Raw genomic sequence first — 26,181 nt, 5'->3', positions numbered from 1 at the left:
TCCAACTTCAATTTCAACCCATTGTTCTTGCCACTGGACCACAGTGTCTTCTGAAATGATGTGATTGGAAGTTATATCTATCCTTTTCATTACCTCAATAAACAATTTGAGAATTGCAAAGAGTGGAACCAAACTCACTTCTGATTTGAACTGGAGTCCACCTGAATTTCTGACCCATTGTCTTTGCCACTGCACCACAGTAAAGTTGGAAGTTGTATTTATCCTTTTCATTACCTCAATAAACAATTTGAGAATTGCAACAAGTGGAATTGAACTCACTCCTGATTCCCGCCTCATGTTCTGACCCAATGATTTTGCCAGTGGACCACAGCAACAACTAAAAGGTGAAGAATCAGAAGTCAGATTTATTCTCCGACTCTCTTAGCCTTACTTGCTATGTCATTTTTTAAAGAAAAAAAGCCTTACTATAGTATGTCGTTTTTTAAGAAAAGAAGCCTTACTATAAAATATCGTTTTTTAAGAAAAAAAGGCTTCCTCTACTATGTCGTTTTTCAAGAAAAAAAGCCATGCTATACTATGTCGTTTTTTAGGAAAAAAAGCCTTACTATAGTATGTCGTTTTTTAAAGGAAGAAAGCCATACTATACTATGTCGTTTTTTTAGGGAAAAAGCCTTCCTCTACTATGTCGTTTTTCAAGAAAAAAAGCCATGCTATACTATGTCGTTTTTTAGGGGGGAAAAGCCATACTATACTATGTTGTTTTTTAAGAAAAAAAGCCTTACTATACTATGTCGTTTTTTAAGAAAAAAAGCCATACTATACTATGTCGTTTTTTAAAGGAAAAAAGCCATACTATACTATGTCGTTTTTTAGGGGGAAAAGCCATACTATACTATGTCGTTTTTAGGGAAAAAGCCTTCCTCTACTATGTCGTTTTTCAAGAAAAAAAGCCATGCTATACTATGTCGTTTTTTTAGGGGAAAAAAGCCATACTATACTATGTCGTTTTTTTTAGGAAAAAAAGCCTTACTATACTAATTGGTTCCGAGCGATTGTTCATAAGTTGAATTTGTTTGTAAGTTGATTCAGTGCTATATTTTGTATTATAATTTATGTTTAAGGCTGATATAAGTATATTGAAGGTTTATATAAGTGCATTTGTATGTTTAAGGCTTGTATAAGTAACACGCATTGGTTTGTACTGAAAAAAAAAATTATAAAATGGAGAGAATATGTACAGTACTGTAGAGAGAGAGAGAGAGAGAGATTTATGTATTAGAAACTGGCCAAAAGAAGCGACCTAATGACGATTGCACAGTTTTCTTCTTTTTTTCATCATAAATGATGCGGTAGCACTGTATGGCATCATTCAATTGATTTGCAAACTTTGTGCAACGTTCAATATTTGGGTCCTGCTGCTCGATCTTTCTGTTTATAAATGGTACTGACGGTCGAACGATTCAATGCCCGTGAAACGCTCACCACTCTCACGTGCATCAAGCTTCGTTATTATTGCCACTCGTTTCAAATGAAATGGCTTGCCTCTTCCTTGCAACTCCCTCAATAGAAGCCTTTAGCTTTTTACCAACCATATTCAATATTGGATGCATGAGATATTTAATGATACAAATGAAAAAGGTTCTTTGCACACTGGAGATACATTCACGCACTTTCGCATTGCAACGAAGAAGAAGGTAGATGCTGGGTGAGCTGAGCTCTCACAGCGCCAGGTGTCGGTATTAGCGGCAGAAGGAAGTACTACTCCGAAAAAGGCGCGAAATACAAAATTGGACTTGCGAACATTTTTGGACTTAAACGCAATTTGCAGACATGTTCGTATGTACCGTTGTACGTAAGTAGGGGAGCGTCTGTATACATAAGTATAGATTGTGAGTTTAAACACATCTGTCTCCCTCTTGTGGCCAATGACAGTACTGATACATGCATAAATCATTGATGAACTAAACTATGCAGAATATGTAGAGCAAATGGAGCCCAGCCATCTGCATGCAATGGTAAAAAATATGTATATTTTAATCTGAACATATTTCTGCATATATACAACTATATATTACATCTAGGTTTGAGTTTTGATCATTCAAATTTCCATGTAGTTATTTGAATGAAGAACCTCGAATGCACAAATGAGTAACAATCATGTGATGTCATAGAAAGTAACGGAATGTAATAAATGTGATTTTCTCCTCATTTTTGCTTAAACCGTGTTCGCGTCGTGACTGCAGCGTGTCTTTATTACCTCTCTGTTGTGCACCTGCAAGGGAGGGAGAGTTGCAAAACGAGGGGGGAGAGAAAGGGAGAGCAAGAGAGAGGGGGACTCACTTCTCCTCTTCTTCCTCTGCATTGCACTTGCATCCGAGCCTCATTTCGGACAGGACACTCTGCTCCTGCTCCTCCTTCTCCTCCTCCTCCTCCTTCTTCTCCTCTTCTTCTTCTTCTTCTTGATGCTGCAGTGGACTCGCTGACTTGAAGAGAAAAGGAGAATATTCAATTGGGATGAAAATAAGAATACAGATACTCTTCTCGTAGTTTTTTTTGGATGAAACATTCAAAGAGGATGACTTATTTTCCTACACTAGTGATCATGTATGTTCTGGTAAGTAGCTTGATACTTTTTATTTTGGAATTTTGGAGTTGGAGGGACTTCTTTGCCAGTTGCATGAAATAAAAAAAAGAATTAAAAAGCATGCATGTGCAATGGGTAAGGTTATGGGCTTTTAGGTACTCAATGTTTAGCAAACTATGGATCAGGGGCATAAAATTGATTGATTTCCATAATTGGAGGGACTTCGTTCAGTAAATAGACACGGTGACAAATTATTTTGCTGTGAGTTATGCTGATTTTAGTTCAAGGGAAATGAAAGATATAGTGGTCGGCATCTTGAGTTTATAATTTAAAGAACATGAGGGTTTTAAAGATAATCCAGAAATTATGGAGGCATAATCTATAATGTCAATAATCTTTTTAGAATCATGTTTACAAACTATATAAAACATGTTTTTTTTTATTTTGGGGAAGGAGAGGATTGCAAAGTTTCCCTTTAAATTATGTAAAGGTGTTCCAAACTGTGGGTTAGGGGTCCAAAATGGGTCCTGGCATGATTTTTTTTGTCAGGGGTCGAAAATGGGTTCTGGCATGATTTTTTGTCAGGGTGCAAAAATTGATCAATTTTTAATGTGGAATATATGGATGTTTTGGGAAGATGTGATCTATTTGAAAAAGTGTACAAGTTAAAATTTTAACTTGTTGCCCAAACTTTATCATTATTGGGGTCAAAAGTGGATTTTTCGCCATGCTGCCCTCATTAATCTTATCATGTTACACAGTATATTCATTGAGTGAATATATGCAATGTATGTATGTATACATATATATATATATATATATATATATATATATATATATATATATATATATATATATATAAATATATATGAGAATATATATATATATATATATATAAATATATATATATATATATATATGAGAATATATTTGCAATTTTTGTGCACATGGGACGGTGGGTAAGCGGTTAGCATGTTGGAGGCTAAGGCCTTTGTAGACTGCATCTTCTCCCCAGGCCTGTGTGGGTTTTTCAGGGTTCTCATTTTTCTCCCAAAAATGAATTTAGGTTACTTGGACTTTTTAATAGTAAAGTTTTTTTTCTCTATGATGATGAAGCATTGTTTCCCCAAAGAGTGGGTCGCAGGCCAATCAACGCTTCAAGTTTCTCAAAAAATTGGAGTCATACTTGTTGAATCATTTATAATTAGCTTCTATTGGGTTTTTGTAAAAGTTATATTCATATCTAATATATAGCTTTGCTAAGTTTGGAAAACTATTGGCTGGATTTAAGTCAGATTGACATCTTTGTGGATTGATTTAAACGTAAAATATATAGTATATAATCCGTGTCATTTATTTGAATAAAGTATTTTTTGGGGGTTAATTTTCATTCAAAAACTAAGCCAATCATCATAGCGTCCACTTTAGACACAGAGCAAGTGGTTTTAGTTTAAGTTTGGCAGCCCACTGCGGTTGGAAACTTGACAGAGTTGTTATTAGAGGACTTTTTGAATGAAAGCGAGGCAGGAGTGCAGCGAGCGGCTGGCGGAATCGCCGCGGCCGCGTTGCCAACCAGCTGTGCAATGACAGCTGGCCGAAAGGGCGGCCACAGATTCAATTTAGGAATAAACCGCATTGCCCCCCCCCCAACCCACCTGCTCGTTGCATTAAGTGAGCGTGAAATCCGGGTGAATGCAAGACAAGCAGACTCTAAGCCCAAATGGATCACGGGGAAAATGTCACATTGGAAGCAAAGTTCCGCAAGGCCTCAGGCTTTGTGAGTCCCCAGAAAAGAACAGACAAACCTAAAAAAATGTGGGTTTATTTAACAACCACACATTTCATTGAAACCGCACAGGGAATGGATGCGGGACCAGATTGTCCTGTTTAACACCCACAGACCTTGGCCTTCAAATGGCTATGGGTATTTCAACACCCATACAATTTTTGCATTTTTTTTGTTCATTTTCCTGCTATTCTTGCGCAATCGTTCCAATCACCGCTTGAATGTCACAAAAAAGTCAATGGCAAAGTCAGACATCTACGCTTGCACTTAAGCTTGTTTTGACGGTTCGGGATTTATGACGATGCTCTACTTTCCATTTGTCGTGTGCGTCTTGCCTCAAGGTGGCGTCGGCGGCGTCCAAGAGTGAGCGTGCGGTTCCCTGCGACTCGGGCCAGTACACCAAAGACGGAGAGTGCTGCCGGGAGTGTCCGCCCGGCGAGGGCGTGGTCACGCCTTGCGGCGCCAAGCAGACTGCGTGCGCACAGTGTCTTGACAGTAAGTTGCGTTTGATAAGGGCTAAATATCTACACATTTTGTATATTTCCATACAGTTTTCAACTTGAAGAAAGTTTCAACTAAAACGACTTTAAAGCAGTTATCAAAATCCCACCCATTTTTTATTGGCCTACAGCCAATGATGAAAATGTCATTGAATACGGCCCGCACAAGTGCCTTGAATTCAGCCTACATTGCATATCACAGCTTTGACATTAAATGGTCACGTAAACAGTGCCTTATTTACGCACATAGGGGACACTTAAAAGTCTAAAAAATTCTCCAAAGTGGACGGAGTGCCCAATCAGTATGCAGTTAATTCAAGATTCTGTAGATGTCGCTGTATGACGCTGACATCTTGACTGTCTGGGTACATTGCTTGCTGACGCGCTATATTTATATAGTGAAAAGGTGGATGTGTGAAAGGGGAATGCACGTGCTCATAGCCAGATAATATTAGCAGTCGATAATGATGTTTTCATCTTCTACCAGTGACCGAGACGATCCGGATTAGAGCCGAAATGGGTAAAACGAGATCGGTTTTACAAAAAACGTACTCTATAACTGTTATAGACATCAAATCCATTTCAACTTGGAAAACTAGTATGGACTCATCATGTCTAAATGCCATTAATGGCGATAGACATCCAATCCATTTTGACAAGGAGGGCTCCCTGTTAAAATAGATTGGACGTTTATCACCGTCAATGGCAGCCAATGAGTAAATACTTAAAATACATTTTAAAACGCTGGGAAATTAGGAGGGACCTCAAATTTGATCACATTTCCTTATAGTAGCACCATAACAAACCCATTTCATCCAAAATTTAAGTTTACAATGATTTTTACAGATATAACTTCTCTAAAAAGTCAACTGGACTCACTTTGAGCATCAAAACTATTGTGGGCAAATTATTGGGACATCGTCCCACAATAGGAAGCCAATTGAAGTTTTGTCTGTATGGTTGACCTCCAGTTGAGTTCATTTCACCTTGAATGATTTAGGAGGAAATGGGTCAATTGAATCCCCTTTCAACTTTAAAAAGGGTCAATTTGACCCCCAGTTTAACAGAAAGGCTTTACATGTACCACCTTGGTCCTCTGTGTGGGCAGAAGCTGTCATAAATCCTCCATTAGTCATGGTTAAAGTAACAATTTAATCACTTTAAAAGAAATAAAGCACAAATTGTCAACTTTAGGGACCGTAACATGACATGGAGGTGATTCACGCATTCTTAACTTTTGTAAAAGGGGTCAAAACTAAATAATTAATAACACAAATGAGTGAAAATGCACAGACAAAAATATAACTACTATAGTTCATATTGCTCTTTGTTTTTTTTTTGGCTCTTAAAAGTGTTGCAGTTCCAAATCAATTTGTAACAATAAAAATAGAGCATTTATTTTTCATGTGATTTATGATTTTGAACCATCCCAATCAATTTTGTTGTCTTAGTTCCTGGATCATAGTCAAAGATGTCTTTTTTTTCTGCCAAAACACTGCGTACTAACATCCTAGCGTCTGAAAAAAAAGCTATATTTCTCATATTTCCACATGGGATGTTACACATTTCCCAGCAATGTTTTTCTTTTGCCAAAGCTGACTTGTAAATTCCATGTTGAATTATGACGGAACCAGTTTTTGTCAGATTTTGGCTGACATCTTGAGAAAAGTTTAGCCAAACTAAACACAGACTGGGGATAAAAATGGATTAAATGTATCCAGAAGTGCAAAGTATCGAAGTTCGCAGTGAAAATATAAAGTATTTTTGTCAATTTATAAAAGAAAAGGTGATCATTTTGCGGGGGAATTATCCAACGCGGTTAAAACAGAACAATTTTACAAAAGTACCCCGATTAGCATATCTCATTTTTATTTGTAATACATATTTGGTATGATAAAAAAGCTTCGTGGATAAGGATTGCCAATAGCCTCTCAAATATCCCTCATTTATTTCCTCATATTATAATATTGTTATTGATACGTATCATATACATTTGGCTGGTGGTTTGATTTACAGCCCAAAAAATACAACACTACTGAAAACATGCAATTAGTACGTGATCATATTTAATCTTGCGAGCATATCCAATACCCCAAAAATATCCGAATCGGACGCCGATACTGAACTACTACTTTTTGGGCAATAGCCATCATAATCCCCAATTGATCTGTACTTTGAATTCTCTTATTCTTTATTACTCAAGGGAGTCCTAACAAAGATGGAGCTATCTCATCTCGACTGTAAAACATTCATGAACTTGAACAGCCTGCTCTTTGTTTTAAAATCGCACGCGTATCGTATTCTTCTGCTTTAAGCTCGTAAATTGCCGTCAATTATTTTGTGTTTGTTCACCCGCCTTTTCCCAATTGTTCCGGATCCGCCATCCTCCCTCGCACTTCTGTCAACGATCCATTTTTTATTTCTCTATTCAAAAACCCCCTTCACCCCTTCACCCCCGGTTGTGATGACTCACCCAACTGTACCGGCGGATAAATTGGTATTAAGAATCAGCGCACCTGAGGGCTCAATCTGCTCATTCATCATGCATACTGTTACACGAATGCAGTTTAGCCATCCGCCCGCCGCTAATTAAACGCCTTCGCCATGCTTATCAGGAACAATTATTTCCAGCCGAGCTGTACTTACATGCGCGGGGCCCTTGAGAGGCTACTTCTAATTTCCCGCGGCACGTGGCGAGCGATGGGCTTAAATGCGGCCCGGCCTCGACTCACCTGCGCGTGCGGCTGAAATGCTCGACTGAATCATTGATGATTTGCAAAGTGCAAAATTTCCTGTTTGGCAGCCAATCTTTAGTTACCGCAGCGCCATTTTGTTCCCACTTCCTCTCGGTGTAACCCCCGCGAGACAGCCCACCCCCACGTGAGCACCGCACCTCACCACTCGAGCCAGAGTCAGCAGTGTTGAAATATTAATTAGCTGTCTCCCGCGTTCTCTCGGGTCTGGAGCCATAGATCCTCCTCAAAAAGCTGACAGGTCAGTGTTGTGATTAAGAGCCAATTGGACGAGCATTGCAGGCTGGAGGGGAAAGGTCAAGGAAAGATGGGAAATTCCCAATCCACTTGTCTTCCCACCACTTCCTACCACACCTTGGCAGGTGGAAGTAACCCATTGTTAAATTCTTTACTCCCAGATTTCCCTGTATGGACACTTTAAAAAAATCCTGGAATGATGATGTCTATTCCTGCACAGGAAATTCTCTTCACATCCCCAGTTTTTTGTTTTTTTTAGGTCAACTTTCTTCTGTTTTTAAAGTCATACGCCACTTTTACCATCCTGACAGACCCTAAGAGTGCCCACCAGTCTTTAAGACTACCTTTCTGGAGTTATTAAATACTAAGTTGAACTAAAATAGGGGTAGGGAACCTATGGCTCAGAAGCCGTATGTGGCTCTTCGCTAACTTGAGGTAAAATATGTATTTAAACCATTGGTGACAGAGCCGAGTCCCGAATGCACCAATAGGAGCATCACGTCAGCACTATGGCGATGACACTAACTCTAGCGCCGCTTAAATAATCTTTTTTTTCATTATTCTGCATGCATATTTTCATGGATTATCAACTGCATAACAGTGTTGTCAAAAGAATTCAGAGACATTTAGTACTTCAAAAGTGGTAAAATGACCCCAAAAATCATATCTCATTTCATATTTTTACTCTTAATTCTAAGTATGGCTCTCAAGGAAGAAAATTTGAAAATAGGAATTGTTTATGGCTCTCTATGTCAAAAAAGGTTCCTAACCCTTCAACTAAAAGATCATTTTAAAGTTATCTTGTGAAAGCTTGGAAATCCTTGACTCAGTCCACTATTAATATTATTAAGTTATTAAATTGCTCATCAAATATAGCTAATGTTTTGTTGGGGTTGGTGGATGGATGTGTTTTCCTCATGTGGGCTGTTTGCATGATTTGGATGCCTTTGTCCTAATTTGTCCCTTTTGGCTCTCCTTTCTCATTTCCTTGCTTGTGTGACCCAGGTGATTTTGATTGTCAGCAATTTGTTTGCATCATGTGTTTTTGTACATCTTTGTGGGAGAATTGTTTCCTGGTTCCCGTAAGTAATATTTGTTTGTTCATCAGTGTGGGTTTCCCCTGTTTAGTTTTTAATTTGGTTAATATTCTCACAGTATTTGTGATTTGTATGGTTACTTTTCATTAAAAGCCTTAATTATGCACCAGCCCTTTCATGGCAGCAGGCAGTTATATTGCAAGGCAAATGTACATATTTTGAGAATTAAGGGTCTTAAATATCAAAAAGTAAACAACCCTTCCCTCCTGCTTTTTTTGAAAGACCAAAAAGAGTCACTTTAAAAAGTTAGGCTTAGGATTAGTGTCCACTGTAGTGACTACAGTCCCTTGAAAGGTTACTTGCTTAGTCCCCCCCCCTACCAAAAAAGGAAAAATATAACCAGTTATGATATATATAATGTTGCAACAAATTGGATTGAATATGCCATAGATTTACACTCCTTTTTAGGGCAGGTTGGGAGTGTCTAAAATGACTAAAGTACTTTTTTTGTGCAGCGGGGGCTACAAGCTTCAACTAAATTGGGATACTCCTCAGCATTGCATTATTGATGACACAAATGGCATTCTGATATGATATATAGGATATGTCGAGAGAGGCTAGTCAGTACAACCCCCCACCTGACCCCAATACATTGCATTCACCGTCCCATTTCACTTGTCGACATCAATATGTGTGGTCCTTTTGTATATATATAAAAAAACAACACCTTTTTAATTGTTGATCTTGCTTTGTGATTACTTTCGCTTCAACATTCTTGACTAAATCTTTCCCCCCTTTCTTACCGAACCGGGCATGCAAAATCAAAGCAGCCTTTAAAACATCCCTGCTGTTCACAAGGTGTTGGCGGTGCCAGTTTCGGTTGGATTTGATACACGTGCTTAAAACAGCAAGACAAGAAAGGTGCGGTGGGATATTCGCAGCTCTTAAACTGCTGTGAATCAACATGACACTCCCATGTGCAGTCTGAGACATTCACACATCATCTTACTACTTACTACTGTTACATCCACGCCAGCTCAGGCTGCCAATGATTTACTCCGCTGCAGGAAGATAAGCAGCCCAAGGAGCATTTAAACATCCCAAAACAGACAGGTGCCATGTTATTTATGTCCGATATCCAAAACTCCAACATCAACCTAGTTGGAAAGGGGCTGGAAATATTCCCTATGCTCAAATGGGAAATAAAAAAATCTATGCTACACATTAGGGGTGTGTATCGCCTGATATTTGGCGATATGATTCGCATCTCGATTGACAGGTCATTATTCCATTAAATCCCAATTAATCCCGAGACTACAATTTAAGATGATTTTTGTAGGTCAATTTGGAAAAAAATGCATTACAATGGAAAAAGTACATTTATGTCAATTTATTTTTGAAACCTGATTCAGCGCAAAAAGTGAACTGTTAAGTTTGAATGACATATGGGTTTCATTATATATTTTTTTCTCAGTTTTGCTTATGTGCCAACAAAGTTTAGGCCAAAGCTGCTTAAATGCAGGATTTTAAACATGCAAAAACACATCCGAGTGGACATATTAATATTTATTAATACATGTCAGGGCAAAGTGGCTGCTAACTAGTGAACGCGGATGGAAGTGCAGCTTTTCATGTATTTTTTCCACCAAAAACATGTGAAAAGATCAAATGCATTTTGAATTAATACGAGAATTTTGCAATGTAATATCGAAATATTTCACAGAATAAATTTTTAAAAACACCTTTGCTACATATAGATAGAAAGTGCACCTCTTAAAATTAAAACTGACTTCATGCACTCAGTTATAAAAAAGTATCATTTCAGTGTCCTGATTTTATTTTATTTTGTTATTTATGCATTGGATTTTCTATCAAGTTCAAGGGTACTTCTGCAAAAAACTTTCAGGTATTTAAATGAAATCAAGTTAGATGTTAATGTCTTTTTTCGGATTCTGTCCTTGGTGATCATTTGTTGCGTGACAGAATTTTTCAGTTTTTTCTCATACTCATACTGTGCTCTACACCCTCATCTCCAGGTGAGACTTACTCCGAAAACTACAGCCACACCGAGCAGTGCCAACCTTGCACCGAGTGCACGGGCCTGATGCGAATGGAGACCCCGTGCACCGACTCCAACGACGCCATCTGCGTTTGCCGCTACAACTTCTACTTTAATTCATTGTCGGGACACTGCGAGCCCTGCACCGTGTGCCCAGCCGGTGAGGGCGTGTTTGCCCACTGCGAGCACGACCACGACACGGTGTGCGAGGAATGCGTGGACTTTACCTTCTCGGACCGCGACAGCTCGCTGGACCCCTGCCTGCCCTGCACCATTTGCGACGACGAGACCGAGATCCAGCTGGCCCACTGCACGCCTGTCAGTGACTCAGTCTGCCACAGTGAGTAGTTTTACGCTCTACATTTGTACTGCATGAGAAGAACCCTGAGATTCAAACCCAAAAGCCTTGATTGGGAATCTCTCACTCACTTCTCCACATTGCATTGAAAGAAAAATGAAATCAATAACAATCATTCCTCATTTTTTTGCATTTCCCTGACCTAATACAAAAAACATTGTACTAATATAGCTCAGCGGCGGTCCGTGCATTTTCTAGCGACGCCTTCAGCGAATCAATCCAACCCTCAAAAACTATTTTATGCCTATAAAACCTCTACTATAGCTACAGCTGCATCACATAAAAAATAATCAATAATAACCTCATACAATTGAAATATTATTTAGGAATATAGCCATATTTTACTCACCAAAAATCCTTTTTAACTGTACACAATATCCATCCACCTTTCTTTCTTCCTTCTTTTCTATCGCCATCGAAGCTAATGCTGAAAGTCGAGCCTGTCCTGTCATATTTCTGGCATACGTTTTTATTCGATTTAGTGCTGAAAATGTTCGTTCCCGGTTGTGACAGATTTGCCTGCAGAACTGATTGTGAAGACCTTGAGGCAGATTTCTGACCCTGGCAACAAATAATGGCTGAAATGTGATTGGTAAAATGCTTCAATATGAAAACACACATCTGGAAGCAGTGCAACCAGTGGGGAAAGCAATGAAAGGAAGCTAACAGACCATTTGGAATAATAAGTATTGATGGACAAAATATAATATGATTCAGATATTTCTTAGGCCAGCAGAGAAGGCCTTGAAGGCCCCGACGGCCCGCCACTGGTATAGCTACTACTATAGGAAGACCCTTTTCAAACACTTTGATGAAGACATTCTAAACCTCTTAAACCACCATGCTACTGATTTGCCTTTCAATTCAGCCATTGTGGAGACCAACTAAACAGACATTGGCCTAATTTACGAGCAGCCATTTCGGACACAAAGCACTCCCTAATGATTTGCACTAAGCAAAAAAATAAATAATAAATCCTATGTAAGTCAAGGTATCAAAGTATTCCAATGACGATCGTTTTCATCAGAAATGCTTTGCAAGGACGTCATCCGAACTTCAACGTGTCCACTTTGAAGCTCTCTGATCGTGTTTGAACTGATGCCCGCGGGCAGGACTTAGTAATTTACAACTTCCACTACACACTTCTTTTTGTGAAAGACATCATGTTCATTTCTTTCCTCCTCTTTGACCTCTTTCATGCTGAAGTGTCGACAACAGCTGCCCTCAATGCAGAAAACCTATTAAATATTCATGTGGCGACGTTCAAATCTCTTCTGCTAGAATTTTTTTCAATTTTCTGAGTTGCCTTCCATTTTTATCTAACATCCCAACACAGCTTAAAGAAAATAGTCTTTCCGCTGCTAGATGTTCTTTCAAGACCAGCAGGAGGATTTCTAGAAAACAAATCTCTCTTTCTTTAAGAAAAGAATACATCTCCCTAAAAGTACAATAATGATAAATAAAGCTTTGAATTCAAGCTGTTCATGAATGACATCGCGTGGCAAAGGAGGACACCAAAGTGATGTGAACACAAGAGTGTAGCATGAGATTTCTGTGACCAGGCTCAGGTTTCGCCAAGTGACCTCCATGAAATCGCTCATTTGTGCACATACACACACACACACACACGTTTCTGCCCCATAGGCTTCTATATTTATCAGCATCTAAAATCAATAACACAGATGCTTCCTCCTGGCGAATGTATTTAAACTCGATGACGTTCCATTAAACTCATCACAAGTGAGTGAACACCACACCTGCTGCTTCTGCATTAGAATCCTTATCCTCTGCAGAAAGTATTGCTCTCTCTCGTTTTGTTTCGGAGCTGTTCAAAAACCAAAGCTTCATTTTGATCGCAGCAGGGACAAATAGGCTAAACACAAAAATACTAATGCTTATTTGCAGGCTATTTGACTTTAAATGCTACAACAAGTGACTTTAAAATGACAACAGACCATCAATTAGGAAGGAAATTGCAAAGCATTTCACAAAATAATCCTCATTTGCAGGCCATTTGACTTTAAAGTTGCTCTGAAATGCTACAACAACTGACTTTAAAATGATAACAGACCATCAATTGAAAGCAAATATACAGCCAAAAGATACACAGAAAAGGCTTAATAATGAAATTAGATCCTACTTAGTTTTCCTTTCTCATCTGCCTTGGCCCCACCCACTTATTAGGATCGATTTCGGTATGTAATTCATTATTATGTATTCCAAAAGGAATGAGTGACACTGTTCAATTGAACACCGGGGGTGCTGGAGCCTATCCCAGCCAATTACAGGCACCCTGAATCGGTGGCTAGCCAACCAGACGTGCATTTGTGACAATGGAGGAAACTGGAGTACCTGGAGAAAACCCACGCAAAGACGCAAACTTCACACATGAAGGTCCAAAGCAGGGATTGAACCCTTGAATTCAGAACTGCGAGGCTAACGCGCTAACCCACGTGTCAAAGTGGCGGCCCGGGGGCCAAATCTGGCCCGCCGCATCATTTTGTGTGGCCCGAGAAAGTAAATCATGAGTGCCGACTTTCTGTTTTAGGATCAAATTAAAATTAAGAGTATAGATGTCTATTACAGTTCCTGATTTTTCCCCTTTTAAATCAATAATTGTAATTTTTTAATACATTTTTTTCTGTGTTTTTAGTTCAAAAATCATTTAAAATAATCTAAAATAAACATTGTTTTAGATCTTTAAAAAAAGGAATATTCAGGTCTTTTAATCCAGTTTTTTTAATCCATTTATTTAAAAAAAAAAATCTAAATATATCTAAAATGGTCCGGCCCACGTGAAATCAAGTTGACGTTAAAGCGGCCCGCGAACCAACCCGAGTCTGACCCCCATTGCGCTAACCACTTGTCCACCGGCACAGATTTAACTTCAAGAAAACTAGGACCCGAGCATCAATGTAGTCTCACAGTCAGTCAGCAGGTGCTGTCTGTCCTCTACAACTTTATCCTTCCTATCACTTTCCCTTCTCTCGGCCAGCGCCCATTGCGCGTCTTCGGCTAATTAGAAACCTGGATAGCAGCTCCTCTGTTCATCAACACTCCCTTCTTCTGTCTGCTTTCCTACCCTTCCTTTGGAAAGGAAGGAGGGATGCGTCGGATAAGGCGTCGCCGCCACAGAGGGGAGAGTGTTCTCGAGGGGGCCATATAAAGACGTCATTGTATGGCCTGACGTGGAGCTCCACACAAGACGTTTTCAGGTCCACACCCTGCTCAGATACACGTCTCATTGGGCTATTTCCTTATCCAGCAGAAACCCAATTAATAGATGAACCCAAATTACTGAGGTATATGGCCATTTTTTTCGGTTAGAGCAAGGGTGTCAGACTCGGGTTGGTTCGAGGGCCGCATTAACGTCAACTCGATTTCATGTGGGCCGGACCATTTTAGATATAATATTTAGATTTTTTTTAAATAAATGGATTAAAAGAACTGGATTAAAAGCAACATTAAAAACAATGTTTGAGTTTTTTTTCTTAGTGAGGGAAAATTTCTTTTAATCATTTGTTTTTTATTTCAAAAGGAAACCAAAATTTTCTTTAATTATTTTCCATATTAAAGTGGAAAACAGAAAATATTTTTTAGATATTACAAAATGATTTAACGGTTTAACATCAACTTGATTTCACGTGGGCCAGACCATTTTAGATATAATATTTTTTAGTAAATGGATTAAAAGAACTGGATTAAAAGCCCTGAATATTCATTTTTTTATAGATCTAAAACAATGTTTATTTTAGTTTTTTTTTAAATATATTTTTAGATTTTACAAAATGATTTTTGAACTAAAACACAGAAATAATTTGATAAATAAATTACAATTATTGATTTAAAAGGGGGGAAAATCATGAAATTTAATATACATCTATACTCTTCATTTTAATTTGATCCTAAAACAGAAAGTTGGCACTCATGATTTACTCTCTCGGGCCACACAAAATGATGCAGCGAGCCAGATTTGACCCCTGGGCCCCCCCTTTGACACCTGTGGGTTAGAGTAATTAACATATGGGGAAGAAAAGGTATTTTTGGGAGGGAACTACAACAAATTCACTGCATTTCTACTGGGTAAACTTGATTTAAGTTGCAATTTTTGAACCACAAGCATGGTCAACTCAAAATACCAATGTAGTGGTGAGTTGCATGGATTCAGAAAGACATTAAGAGGAACGTTAACACGCCTTTATTTGATTCCATTTGCCAGCTTTGGTTACTGCGTTAATAAGGTTAGCCGAATGCGAATTAGCGGTATGATGCATGGGCCGAGCACAAGAAACTTGAAGATGCCCGGCGGAAAGGTCACGAAACGCACCCTACGTGCTGTTTTTTTTTTTTTGGAGAGTGGGCAATTAATAACTTGAAACAGACCCGTGTATGATGCCTCGCTGTCTGCCAAAGATATTTTCTACCCGTTCTGTAAAGCAATACGGCGTGCAGGCAGGAATGCCCCGTCATCACCCGGCAGTGTGGGTGTCTTTTTCATTTTGTTGCTTGATATACAGCATCGGCCTGCAGCCAAAGTCTGTGTATAAACAACACAGCAATTCAATTACAAAATAGAAACAGAAGAGGACGCATGAGATGTTTGGGACCACTTCAAAGTGGGGCGCACATTCTATCGCATTGTTTGCGTGCTCAGCAAATGATGCATCGTAAAAATGCACATTAAATCGGCTTCTTGGAGGAAATGGGGATCTAATTAACGGGGTACGTAAAAGTCGCTAGCAGTATTTACTCATTGACTGCCTGACAAATCCATGTAAACTAGGAAAGAGGGTCACAGTCAAAGGGTTGGACATCTAGCGCCATCAAAGACACGGAAATATAAGCATGCAAGGTTATTTGGCCCAGCATGAACTCATTCAATGGCAATGAGTTAACAAATAACGGGTATAACTACTTTTACGTAGTCCTATTCAGGCCATTATTTTTGTACTTGCATAGCAAATGGCGTCTTTTATTCTAGTTTTGCTGATGTTTACTGCATTCTAATGATCAAGATTGGACATGCAAAGAGAGTAATGAAACTAATGAAAGTAATTAACAGTCGAAAAAAAATAAGCGTTTCCATTAGGATGCTTGGCAAGTCTTTGGCAATGTCACTTCAAATGTAACTGCCAAGGAACGTGAAATTGGAAATAAAGTATCCCAGTTTGATTTATTGCAAACTGTAAACTGGAAGTTGCAGACCTCGTGGGATGAATGTAGGAAATTGGGATGCAAATGTGTTGCGTGTCTTCTGTAACTGATCCAAAGCACAAAAATCACACATTGTTAAAACATGGCTTGGAAAGTTGCCGTCTTTGGCTTTGAAGAACTCATGGGAGGTTTCACAGGGTTAATCCCTAGCGCTCCGGCTCGGGGCTAATGAGGAGCAGTCCCCCACCAACCCTTCTTTTCTTTAATGCTTTCACACTCGAGGGTTCAGGCAGACCCGAGCCCTCAGGGGGGAAAGGAATCAGGAGCAGGCCTGACAGCTTCACCACACTGGACTTTAATGGTGGACGCTCGCAGCGCTCATTGTGCTGCGGGAACGTGGAAAGTACGACCGATCATTAACTGGGTGACAGGAACCAGACATTCTCTGGACCACGCTCATGCCCTCTTCCAGACACCCTCCCCTATCCTGATCCATTAGTCCGTACGGTCCTGATTCGGACTGCAATGTTAGGGGGCCTGAGAGGGATCTCTGAGAAACAGTTCCTTTGTGCAACGTTACAGGCAGAACTTAAAAACAGCTGCGACGAAAAAAGAAAAGATCTCATCACAATAGCATTTTGATTGCAGCCATTATTTAGCAAACAGCCAATGGTTGCCGGGCAGAATTTGACGCTGTTTTGTTTCCTTGGGGCAAAAAGCTTGGCTGTCACCAAAGACAAATTATAACACAACTGCAGTTGACTAATTGGCTAACTAACTAGGAAAAACTAACACAAATGATAGTTTTGATATAAAACTAAGAGGGGCTTTATCTGCTCCCAGTGTTTTCTGTTTTTCAAGGGTAACAGGATTTTGAGTTTTTAATCTTTTATTTTAGTGCCAAATAAACCAACTATAGTTTGTATGTATAATTAAGAGTAGCACCATAATCTCTCCATAATCAGTGTTTTTCCAAATATATAACACATTTAAGATGTTTAGTTTTTATACGGAACAAATGTAAACTTTTTGGGGTAGAGGGGGAATTTACCACCAAACAGTGTTTTATTTAATGCAAAACAATCTTCAATAATAATCACAAACAAGTAGGTTTAGTTTAAATGTAAGTATGGTAAGAATGTTTTTTTTCTTCTGTACAATGAACACTTTTTATTATGCTCCTTTTAATCAACTACCGTATTTTCTCGCATACACACCGTATTTGGATTCATACGGTATGTCAGAAATACCACGTATAATGATTTTTCTTAAGAAGTGCCAATCAAAGTAACACATTTGTACTCCCTATTAAAACCATGAATATGGAGGTGAAAATTGTGAATCAGGGGACGACTTATACGAGAGAAATTGTACAATTCTACGATTTTAAGGCAATTTTACGGGTACGGCTTATACGCGGATGCGGTCACTATGCGAGAAAATACGGAAACTAATATTCTTGTTGATGTATCATCTAACAACAATTGCTCATCTAGTAGCTAAGTGGAGGTTACTAACTAATTAACCCATTTTAAGCAACTGTTAAAAGATTTCCCCCCGATCTACTTCCATCTAAAGTCCACTGAAAATGTCCTTGCTGTGCTCTTCACTCCCTCAGATCCCCTGCTACCCACTTATTTCCCGTCCACATCCACTGAGACGGAACCGACTTCACCCACTTTCACCAACTACTTCCTCCCCGACGGTTCCGAGGGTCCGGGGCCGGACGACGAGACTACCACGCCTGCCCCTGGCTCGCCACTTTTCTTGGGCCACGGCTTCAACGAGAACCTCATCCCCATTTACTGCTCCATCCTGGCTGCCGTCGTGGTGGGCCTGGCGGCTTACATTGCCTTTAAGAGGTCAGTTTCGTGTCGAAAGGAGAGCCGAAGAACAGTAGGGACAAAAGAAGGCGTGAGTGTGGTTCGCGTGGCCTCGGCCTGGAGGCTCTGACGACCTTGTATGCAAACGTAAAGAGCAAGATGCATTAGAGAGGATGAGGTTTCACACTGAGGTTTGAAGCCAAGATTAGAGGGTTCAAGACCGGATTACTATTTCAAAGTAGGATTTTGATACAAGGCTGGCCTTTCAAAAACGTTTTTTGTTTCTACGTAAAGGATTGAGATTGACTTAACGTTTTAACGTAAGATTTTAAAATCTGGTTAGGCTTTTAGAGTTTAGCGTTAAGGTTTGACACCCGATTTTAGGGATTTGAATTATGGTCTCCTGACATTGTTAGGATTGTAAACCAAATGTCATGTTTTCAAAATGGGGGTTGGAAGAAATGAAGGTTTCAAACCAAATTTAGGGTTTGAAATTTAAAAGTTTAATCGTTTGAATTTTGGGTAAGGGTTTCAAAGAGTGTTTGAAGACAAGGTTAGTGTGTAGTAGTTCAGGATGTGAATTTTGTCATGGTTGAGATTTCAGTTCAGAGTATTGAACAATGAAGTCTTTCAGGGAAGTATTGAGTTGCTAGTTGGGGTTACAATTACAAGCTTATGTTTGTAAAAACTGCAGTCTAAGTGAGGTCTATGAGCTTAAATTGGGCGTTCAACCCTGGGTTCGGGTTTCCAACAAAAGTTATGGTGCAAATGATAGTTTGACGGTAAGGTTGGAATTTGAAAATAGTCTAAATTAGGGTTTAATGACAGGGTAAATGTTTAAAATCACAATTCTATACCAGGATTAGTGTGTTAAAGGGTTAGGTTAAAAATTAGGATTCAAAGTAAGCCTAAGCGGATGTAATATTTTTAAATAGGCTTTCAAATCCATTTAGAGAATTTTCAAGTTAGGGCTGCCTTTCAGATTTCAAGCTATAGTTTCAAGACACAGAACAGGAAGAATAAAAGTGCAATATAAAAGATGACACAATTATGGTTTTAAGGTGACTAATGCGTCCATAGGCCGGAGGCTCTGACCCACTAAAACAAACAACCCTTTTAGAACAAAAAACACAACAGTGCCAGATACATTAGAGGTCACAAACACACACACACACACAAAAGCACGCCTGCTTATACACACACACACACAAGCACACAGGCTCTTATAAACATTGATTTATTTTTTATTTTTTATTAAGTGCCAACCAGGGAAACTCAAGCTGTGATTTTTATGAGGGAGATGCACACACACCTACTTGAATACACACGGAAAGGCTTATGATGCATGTCCCTCAAGAGGGATTTTCTCCATGTATACAAGCAATGGATATCAAATGTTTACGTTTGTTAATTTTACAGCAGAGGCCTCGTAAAGAAACACAGATGTGAATGGACACAGACACACACACGAACGCTGTAAATGTTAAAATTTTCACATTAACTCATGACAACTCTCACACACACGTTTTTTTCTTTCTGTGTAAACAAGCCAAGGAAAACACATTAAAATCATATGTATACAGCATCATTGTCACTATGATAGCATCACCCCCAGATTGGCCTGTTTTATTTAAGAACGAGGCCAAAAGATGCAGAAAAAAAATGTAATGGTTGCCATGGTGAGTTTAATTAAAGGAAACAGATTCGTAAACACGTTTGTCCCAGTTGATGGTAACGTCCAGCTAAACAAGCATGTGTATAGTATATATTTATTCATTTTCCGAACTGCTTATCCTCACAAGGTTGCGGGGGTCCCAGAGCCTGTCCCAGTCTACTATGGACAGCAGGTGGAGGACACCCATAATTGGTGGTCAGCCATTTGGTGGACAACGATTCACACTCAGTCAAATCTAGGAGCAATTTAGAGTGTTCAACCAGCCTAGCATCCATCTTTTAGGAATGTGGGAGGAAATTGGAGTACCCAGGGAAAACCCATGCAGCTCCGGGGATCAAACACTCGATCCCAGAACTGTGAGGCCGAAGCGCTAACCACTAATCTACCGGGCCGCCGGTGTGAGTGTCTATAGTATATATTTCTTATTGTTATACTATTAGGATTTGTTTGGTTTCCATACACTAGTTTCAGTCAGACCTTCTATAATATATTCTATCATATCTCCATTTGCAAAAAAAATGAAAACATTGATAAAATAGTTTCAAGCCTTCTCTGAGGTTTCAATCTAGGACCACAATATTACTATTGCCATTAAAAGACAAGGTTTAGGATTTCAACCTCAATTTAGGCTTGAAATGACAACATTAGTATGTTTTCAAGCCACATTAATACATCAAGCCAGAGTTCATCTAGTGACTAAAGTGTTACTAGCCCTGCCTGTGCTGTCCACAGGTGGAACAGCTGCAAGCAGAACAAACAGGAAGCTAACAACCGCGCCGCTGCGGCGGCGGCGGCGGCAGCAGCGGCGTCTGCGACAAACAACCAGACCGTTACGCCGGAGGGAGACAAGCTCCACAGTGACAGTGGAATCTCGGTGGACAGTCAGAGTCTACAGGAACAGCAGCAACAAGCACAGGCCAACGTTCAGGCTCAGCCACCACGGTCACGCACACAAGAAAAGATAGGTAAGTGGCTGCCCGTCCGTCTGTCACATCATCCAATCATTCGCCAATCAACCAACCGGGGATGGGCAAACTTTGGCTAGAGGGGGATGAACAGTTCTTTGGACTTTTCACTACGGTCTGTCAGAATTCTCCAAAATATGTAGTTGCGAGTGACATCCCTGATCCAATCACCTGATCTGAAATCGGGCATGATCGTGTCTTTTTTTTAAAGATCGGAATCAGGCAACAAAGCAACAAAATAATCAAGCTGGACCAGGATGTTGTCGAATAAATTAATCTAAATTCATTACCGAGGTATCCGATAGTATTCGGTATTAGCAGATCGTCAAAATCAGGTTACACGGTAATAGTAATATTTAAAAAAAAATGATTGGGGAATTCCATTTCCCTTCCCACTATTAGATGCGTAAAACTGGTCAAAGTGGTTCTGTGACAGTCTTTAAGCATTTTGGTAACAAGATTTTGCCGTGTTCAGGCCCAATCCTTGAAGATGAGCTTTTAAACAGAAAGAGAGAAATACAAATTACTGTGTCACTACTGCGGGTGTCCTGTCCTGAAACAGCAAGGGTGAAATTGAAAGTGATCAATCAGTTCAGTCCGACCCTATCTTAAATGAGAAGTTCAAGTCTCTGAAACTGTCTAACTTTCGATGCTTCAAAGCCACAATTCCAAACCTTACGAAGACAATGAAGATGATGTTGATTTTGCTTGTCTCAACCCATGAATGGAAGCAGACATTTTGTGTCAGGAACATCAACAAGGCCTTCACAGATCCACATTAACTGACTTAATTGACCATGAAATTGTCCTGAGAACTGCCCCAACTAAACTTTAAATGCGCTGGCAAAAATAGGGAGATCAAGATCACTGTTCCCATTGAACCTGAAAGTCAGGTTCGCTACCAATTGATTTAATTTAAGTCTATATTTGCATTATATTAGTTCACAAAAACACTCAATTTTTATATTCCTGGCCTGGTGTCTGTCAAATTTTAGGATCCATTTTGGCTCAGTAGTTAAAAAATGATTTTGCCCAATCCTGCACGGACCCAAACATGCCATGCAGCCATCCATCAATCAATCAAATCTTAATTGATTGTTCCAGTTTTTAGTTGCAATAGTGACAGCTTTGAGAGCAAATGCTGACTGTGTTTTGTGTGCATCAGGTCAAATGTAGGACAGAGACGTGTCAGCTTGAGTGCGTTGAGTCTTGTTTAAATTTTAAATCCATTCAATATGGATGTGAAGGCACAGAGCCAAGCGAGGTGATTCTTTTAAAGATGAGGCGCACAAACCCCCATTATGCCGCAGCCCGCCCCAATTCCATTTTTTTTTTTTGTATCGTGACCATTCACGTCTAAGAGAAATACGACATCTAAACTGAGGACTGTCACCAATAGTTTGATCACTAAATTAAATAGGTTAAGAGTTTTTTTTTTTTTTTTTAAATAATGAAAGATTAAAATAGGGATTTTGAGGCAGGTAAGGGTTTCAAAAGTTTTTGGGGGTTTGTTCTTATTTGGACTTTGTGCACAAATGGTTTCCAATCATGAGCTAATCTACCTGCCCAGCATGCCAGCTCACTTTTTAATGGCTTCCAGCAGCCTTTTTTGCCGATTAACAAGTGTTCATCACTAAACAATTGGTAGCAGTGCATGATTGGTGGCGTTCTGCATCCTGCCACAGCTCAGTTAATGAGGGAAGAAGCTCAGAAGGTTTAAAAGTATACAGCTTTAATGCTTCTATCATAAATAGTGGTGCCTTGACTTCCAGTACAAGATTAATTAGATTGTGGCTAAAAACTCTATTGCAAATCTTTCCTATTGTAATTCATTTAAATCCAATTGACTTATTTACAACTCAGCCAAAAACAACAACAACAAAACAACAAAAAATATGCATATTTTTCTGACAGAAAATATAGACCTCTGTAAGATTGTACAGCATTAAAAATATAGTAAGAACAACTAATAAAAAGTCCACATACCCAGAGACAAATTATTCCACAGCTCCTGCTGTGCGGTGTAATATTTGCATTCTTACAAACATGAACATGCGTACAACTGCTTTGTGAGCCCCTTTACGACTTTTTGTGCTAGGATTATTATGGCCATCTTTCATTATGCATAGCTATGTTGTTTGTTTGTGATGCACAATGCGCAATTCTCTTTCCAATATACTTCAACTTGGTGCCAAAAAAGTGGCATAAGGCACTTTTTGGATAAATTATCCATTATCTGCTATGCTAATGTTTTTTTTATTTGAATTCATCTAGCCTGTAACTTATTTTTTTCCCTTGCAACTCAAAACGCACGCACACAACTTCTATATCTCGAAGAATCTGCGTGTCAGGCCAGTCAAAATTGTTTTATCTGACATAGCCATTAGATTGCACTAACTGTAAATATTCTTTCTTTCATTATAGGCCATCAATCAGATGTACCTAATGTTGTATCCCGCAAGCATGCAGTCACACAAAGACGATGACTCACTCTCTGTGATAGCTCTGTTTTGTAGCACAATGCTGTTTTTTTTCTTTCCACTGGCTGCCGATCAAAGAGCAGATCTTTCAGCGCTAACATTTTAGAGCGAAATGTTGTAAAATGACTGAATTCTGAAATGACCAAAGTAGAAATTGCATTCTGTCAAGAGTATTAGTTTTAATATCACTGTAGGCTAGCTTCTTCCTTTTTTCCCCCTTTATTAACGTACAATAATTCTACAGGGACCTGTAGTGGGATTCGTGTAGTCGACGTTGATGATGAACGAATGAGAATGTACGAGTTAAGCAGACAAAAGCTGGCTATACACAAAAGGGTTTCTGCGATTCCTCTTTGGCAAAAGCATGCATTGATAAAGAATGCCTTTTCATTCTTAAGGCGTTGCCATGGAATTCGCACTGTTGGCAAAGCAGGTTAAGAGGTTTGTGGGGAAAAGAGCATTGGATTCCCATCCTTGTCTGGGTAATGATGCCACTTGAGCTAGAGTGAAAGCACAGCGCTCCCATCAGGAATGATGAGAGAGTTCAAAGAATGACAACATTTGACAATGATAATATTTTTTTATTGATAAAAAAGGAAAACTACATAACTGGAGAACACAAAAGGGAAACTAGATTTTCAGTGACATGTTACGCTATCTGCAATTGGCGGGCCAACAATTCATGTTGTCCCCTACCTGGTTCCCATAGTTGGCTGCGATAGCGCATAAAATGACAATGAATGAATGTCTTGCTAGTTTGAGCCTCACATTTGTTTTTTTTCCTTTGCAGTGGTGAGGGTTGACGGCGGATCTGAGCCCCGGATGCCTCCTTCCGAAGTCTGAGGATGAAGAAGGCCACTCAAAATGCTGCTTTCATTTAAGAACGCAGCCCGCGGGCCTCACAGACTTGGAATTGGTTCCAAAGACTAACCGTAGATGGACCTCTTCATGACTCTTCATCACTGCATGCAGAGTCTCATAGAACCACGTGCCTGGACTCTTAGCCTATCGACTTAAATAGATAAAGAAAAAGTGCATCTTAGTGAAAACTCCACAAGCTCATTTTTCAGACTAACTCCCATTTTTTTTCTCTCCCACTCCACAGAGAATTAGCCTTGAAACCCAGCGGTGCCTGAAAGGTCACACTAATGCATCTTCCTTCAGATTCTAGGACTTACGTCAGACATGCTTTGTTTTTTCTTGATTTTGCGATTTACACATACCAACTCCCTAGTGATGGAACCAAGGCTGCTGAACTTCCTACACTCAGACTTTCTGTAAGGCTCCAGTTTCATTTTTTAGCAACGCTGAGTCAGCAAGGTTTATTTCTGCTGACCCAAAACATTGGGGGCGAAAAAAACCTTGGCAAGTTGTGACCTCAATAATGACCCTGAACGAATTGCTCCGCTTTTAAACGGAGTGAAGGTGAACATAATGCGTTCAACGACTCACAGGTATGTTTATAGTTTCTAAATTGTTGCAAAACACCCGTTAAATCAATACCACTTTCAGTCAGTTCGTTCCACAAAATATTAGCCTGTTAGCCACAAAATCTGTATAAAAATCTTTGGAGCAGTCAGTGTAGCCATTCTCTGGTATTAACAAAATACTTTTTCATGACAATTACTCTTAAAAGGCCAGAGAAAAGTTAGTCTCTAAGCTAGTGATTTGTATTTAACTTCACATCGTATTTTATTTTTCACTCTTAAACAGAAAATAACTGGGGCCTAGGAGACGCATAGTATTTTACGCAGATTTTGACGATTGTTTACGCAAAATAGAAAAATCCTTAGAACCCTGTTTTGTGCTGCGTTGTTCAGACAAGTGAAACATGGGACAAAGCACAGGCTCTCAGGCCAAACTTACATCTCATTTTCTGCTATTCCCATTCAAAATTTAGTCGAAAATCTGCATTTAATGGGCAGCGTGATAAGGTGTGCTATACAGTATACAGGGAGTTCCAAAATGTTTGACCCCATTTCGTAGGCCAATAATTTTGACAATTTTCTTTGGAATGACCACCAATTTTCACAGCTTGTGTAGAAACGTTTTTGTGTATAGCATTTGGCATTTCTATCTTTTCAGGTTAAGAAATGCCGTTCACTTAAAAAGAAAAGGCATTGCAGTCACCAAAGACACTGCAGGGTGCCTTCACAAATTTTGCAAAGAAGGCACCAACTACAAAACAAATTAGGACACTCTTCCAAGAACTAAACAGGAAGGCTTCACCAACCTGTTCCACTGACATTTTGGAACACCCTGTATTTGCGGGCCAAACTCAATGAAAAATGTGCACTAAAAAGGTAAAAGTTTCCTTTTGCTAAAATTATAGGTGCTACTCCAAATATCGGATCTCATGTCCTAGTTGGGCTTGAGCATACTACCCTGAAAGAACGTATAATTTTGGAAGCGATGGAGGGTCGGGCCTGGTTTGTACATGGATGGGAGACTTCCAGGGAATACCAGGTGCTTTAAGTAATTATGTTACGAAGGGGAATTAGCTCCTTGAAGTAGTGGTAGAGTCCTTGCTTAGCATGTGAGAAGCATTGGGATCTCCAAGAGATGTAGACTGTTAGGGGGGCTCGTTGGCCTGAGTAGTTAGTGCGTCAGCCTCACAGCTATGGGGTCCTGGGTTCCAATCCAGGTCAGTCCACCTGTGTGGAGTTTGTCCTGCGATCGGCTGGCCACTGATTCAGGGTGTCGGGGACGCTCTGGATCAGTGGGGGGGACACCAAGAAATGAAGTTCTACTTATACAGTTTTCTGTATTAGTAGAACTTCATTTCTATTTATACTGTTTTTCTTGGTGT

At 39.5% G+C, this 26,181-nt stretch overlaps 2 protein-coding genes across 5 annotated transcripts in view; one reads left to right on the top strand and one right to left on the bottom strand.

Moving 5' to 3' along the window:
* LOC144088616 (uncharacterized) overlaps window positions 1–26,181 on the bottom strand; it is a 197,907-nt gene that overhangs the window by 10,285 nt on the left and 161,441 nt on the right. For 2 of the 4 annotated variants that reach the window (XM_077619126.1, XM_077619127.1), the window contains exons 1-2: window positions 7,564–7,630; window positions 2,302–2,440 (exon numbers count right to left, since the gene is read on the bottom strand). In XM_077619126.1, coding sequence (XP_077475252.1) covers window positions 2,302–2,440; window positions 7,564–7,597 — 173 coding nt within the window. In that variant the 5' untranslated portion in view covers window positions 7,598–7,630. Of the gene's footprint in view, window positions 1–1,206; window positions 2,445–7,563; window positions 7,631–24,140; window positions 24,212–24,303; window positions 24,385–26,181 lie in introns of those variants that run through there. The other 2 variants (XM_077619128.1, XR_013304910.1) reach the window with 2 other exon arrangements.
* Window positions 2,317–24,818, top strand: ngfra (nerve growth factor receptor a (TNFR superfamily, member 16)). The gene is made up of 6 exons (XM_077619124.1): window positions 2,317–2,575; window positions 4,673–4,826; window positions 10,895–11,257; window positions 18,048–18,291; window positions 20,660–20,892; window positions 24,163–24,818. The coding sequence occupies exons 1-6, from the start codon at window positions 2,519–2,521 to the stop codon at window positions 24,213–24,215; spliced, it is 1,104 nt and encodes a 367-aa protein (XP_077475250.1). The 5' UTR covers window positions 2,317–2,518; the 3' UTR covers window positions 24,216–24,818.

Source organism: Stigmatopora argus, chromosome 14 (genome assembly GCF_051989625.1).
Source record: "Stigmatopora argus isolate UIUO_Sarg chromosome 14, RoL_Sarg_1.0, whole genome shotgun sequence".
NCBI lineage: Eukaryota > Metazoa > Chordata > Actinopteri > Syngnathiformes > Syngnathidae > Stigmatopora > Stigmatopora argus.
The sequence above is the reverse complement of the archived record's forward strand: the minus strand, read 5'-3'. Positions and strand labels throughout refer to the sequence as shown.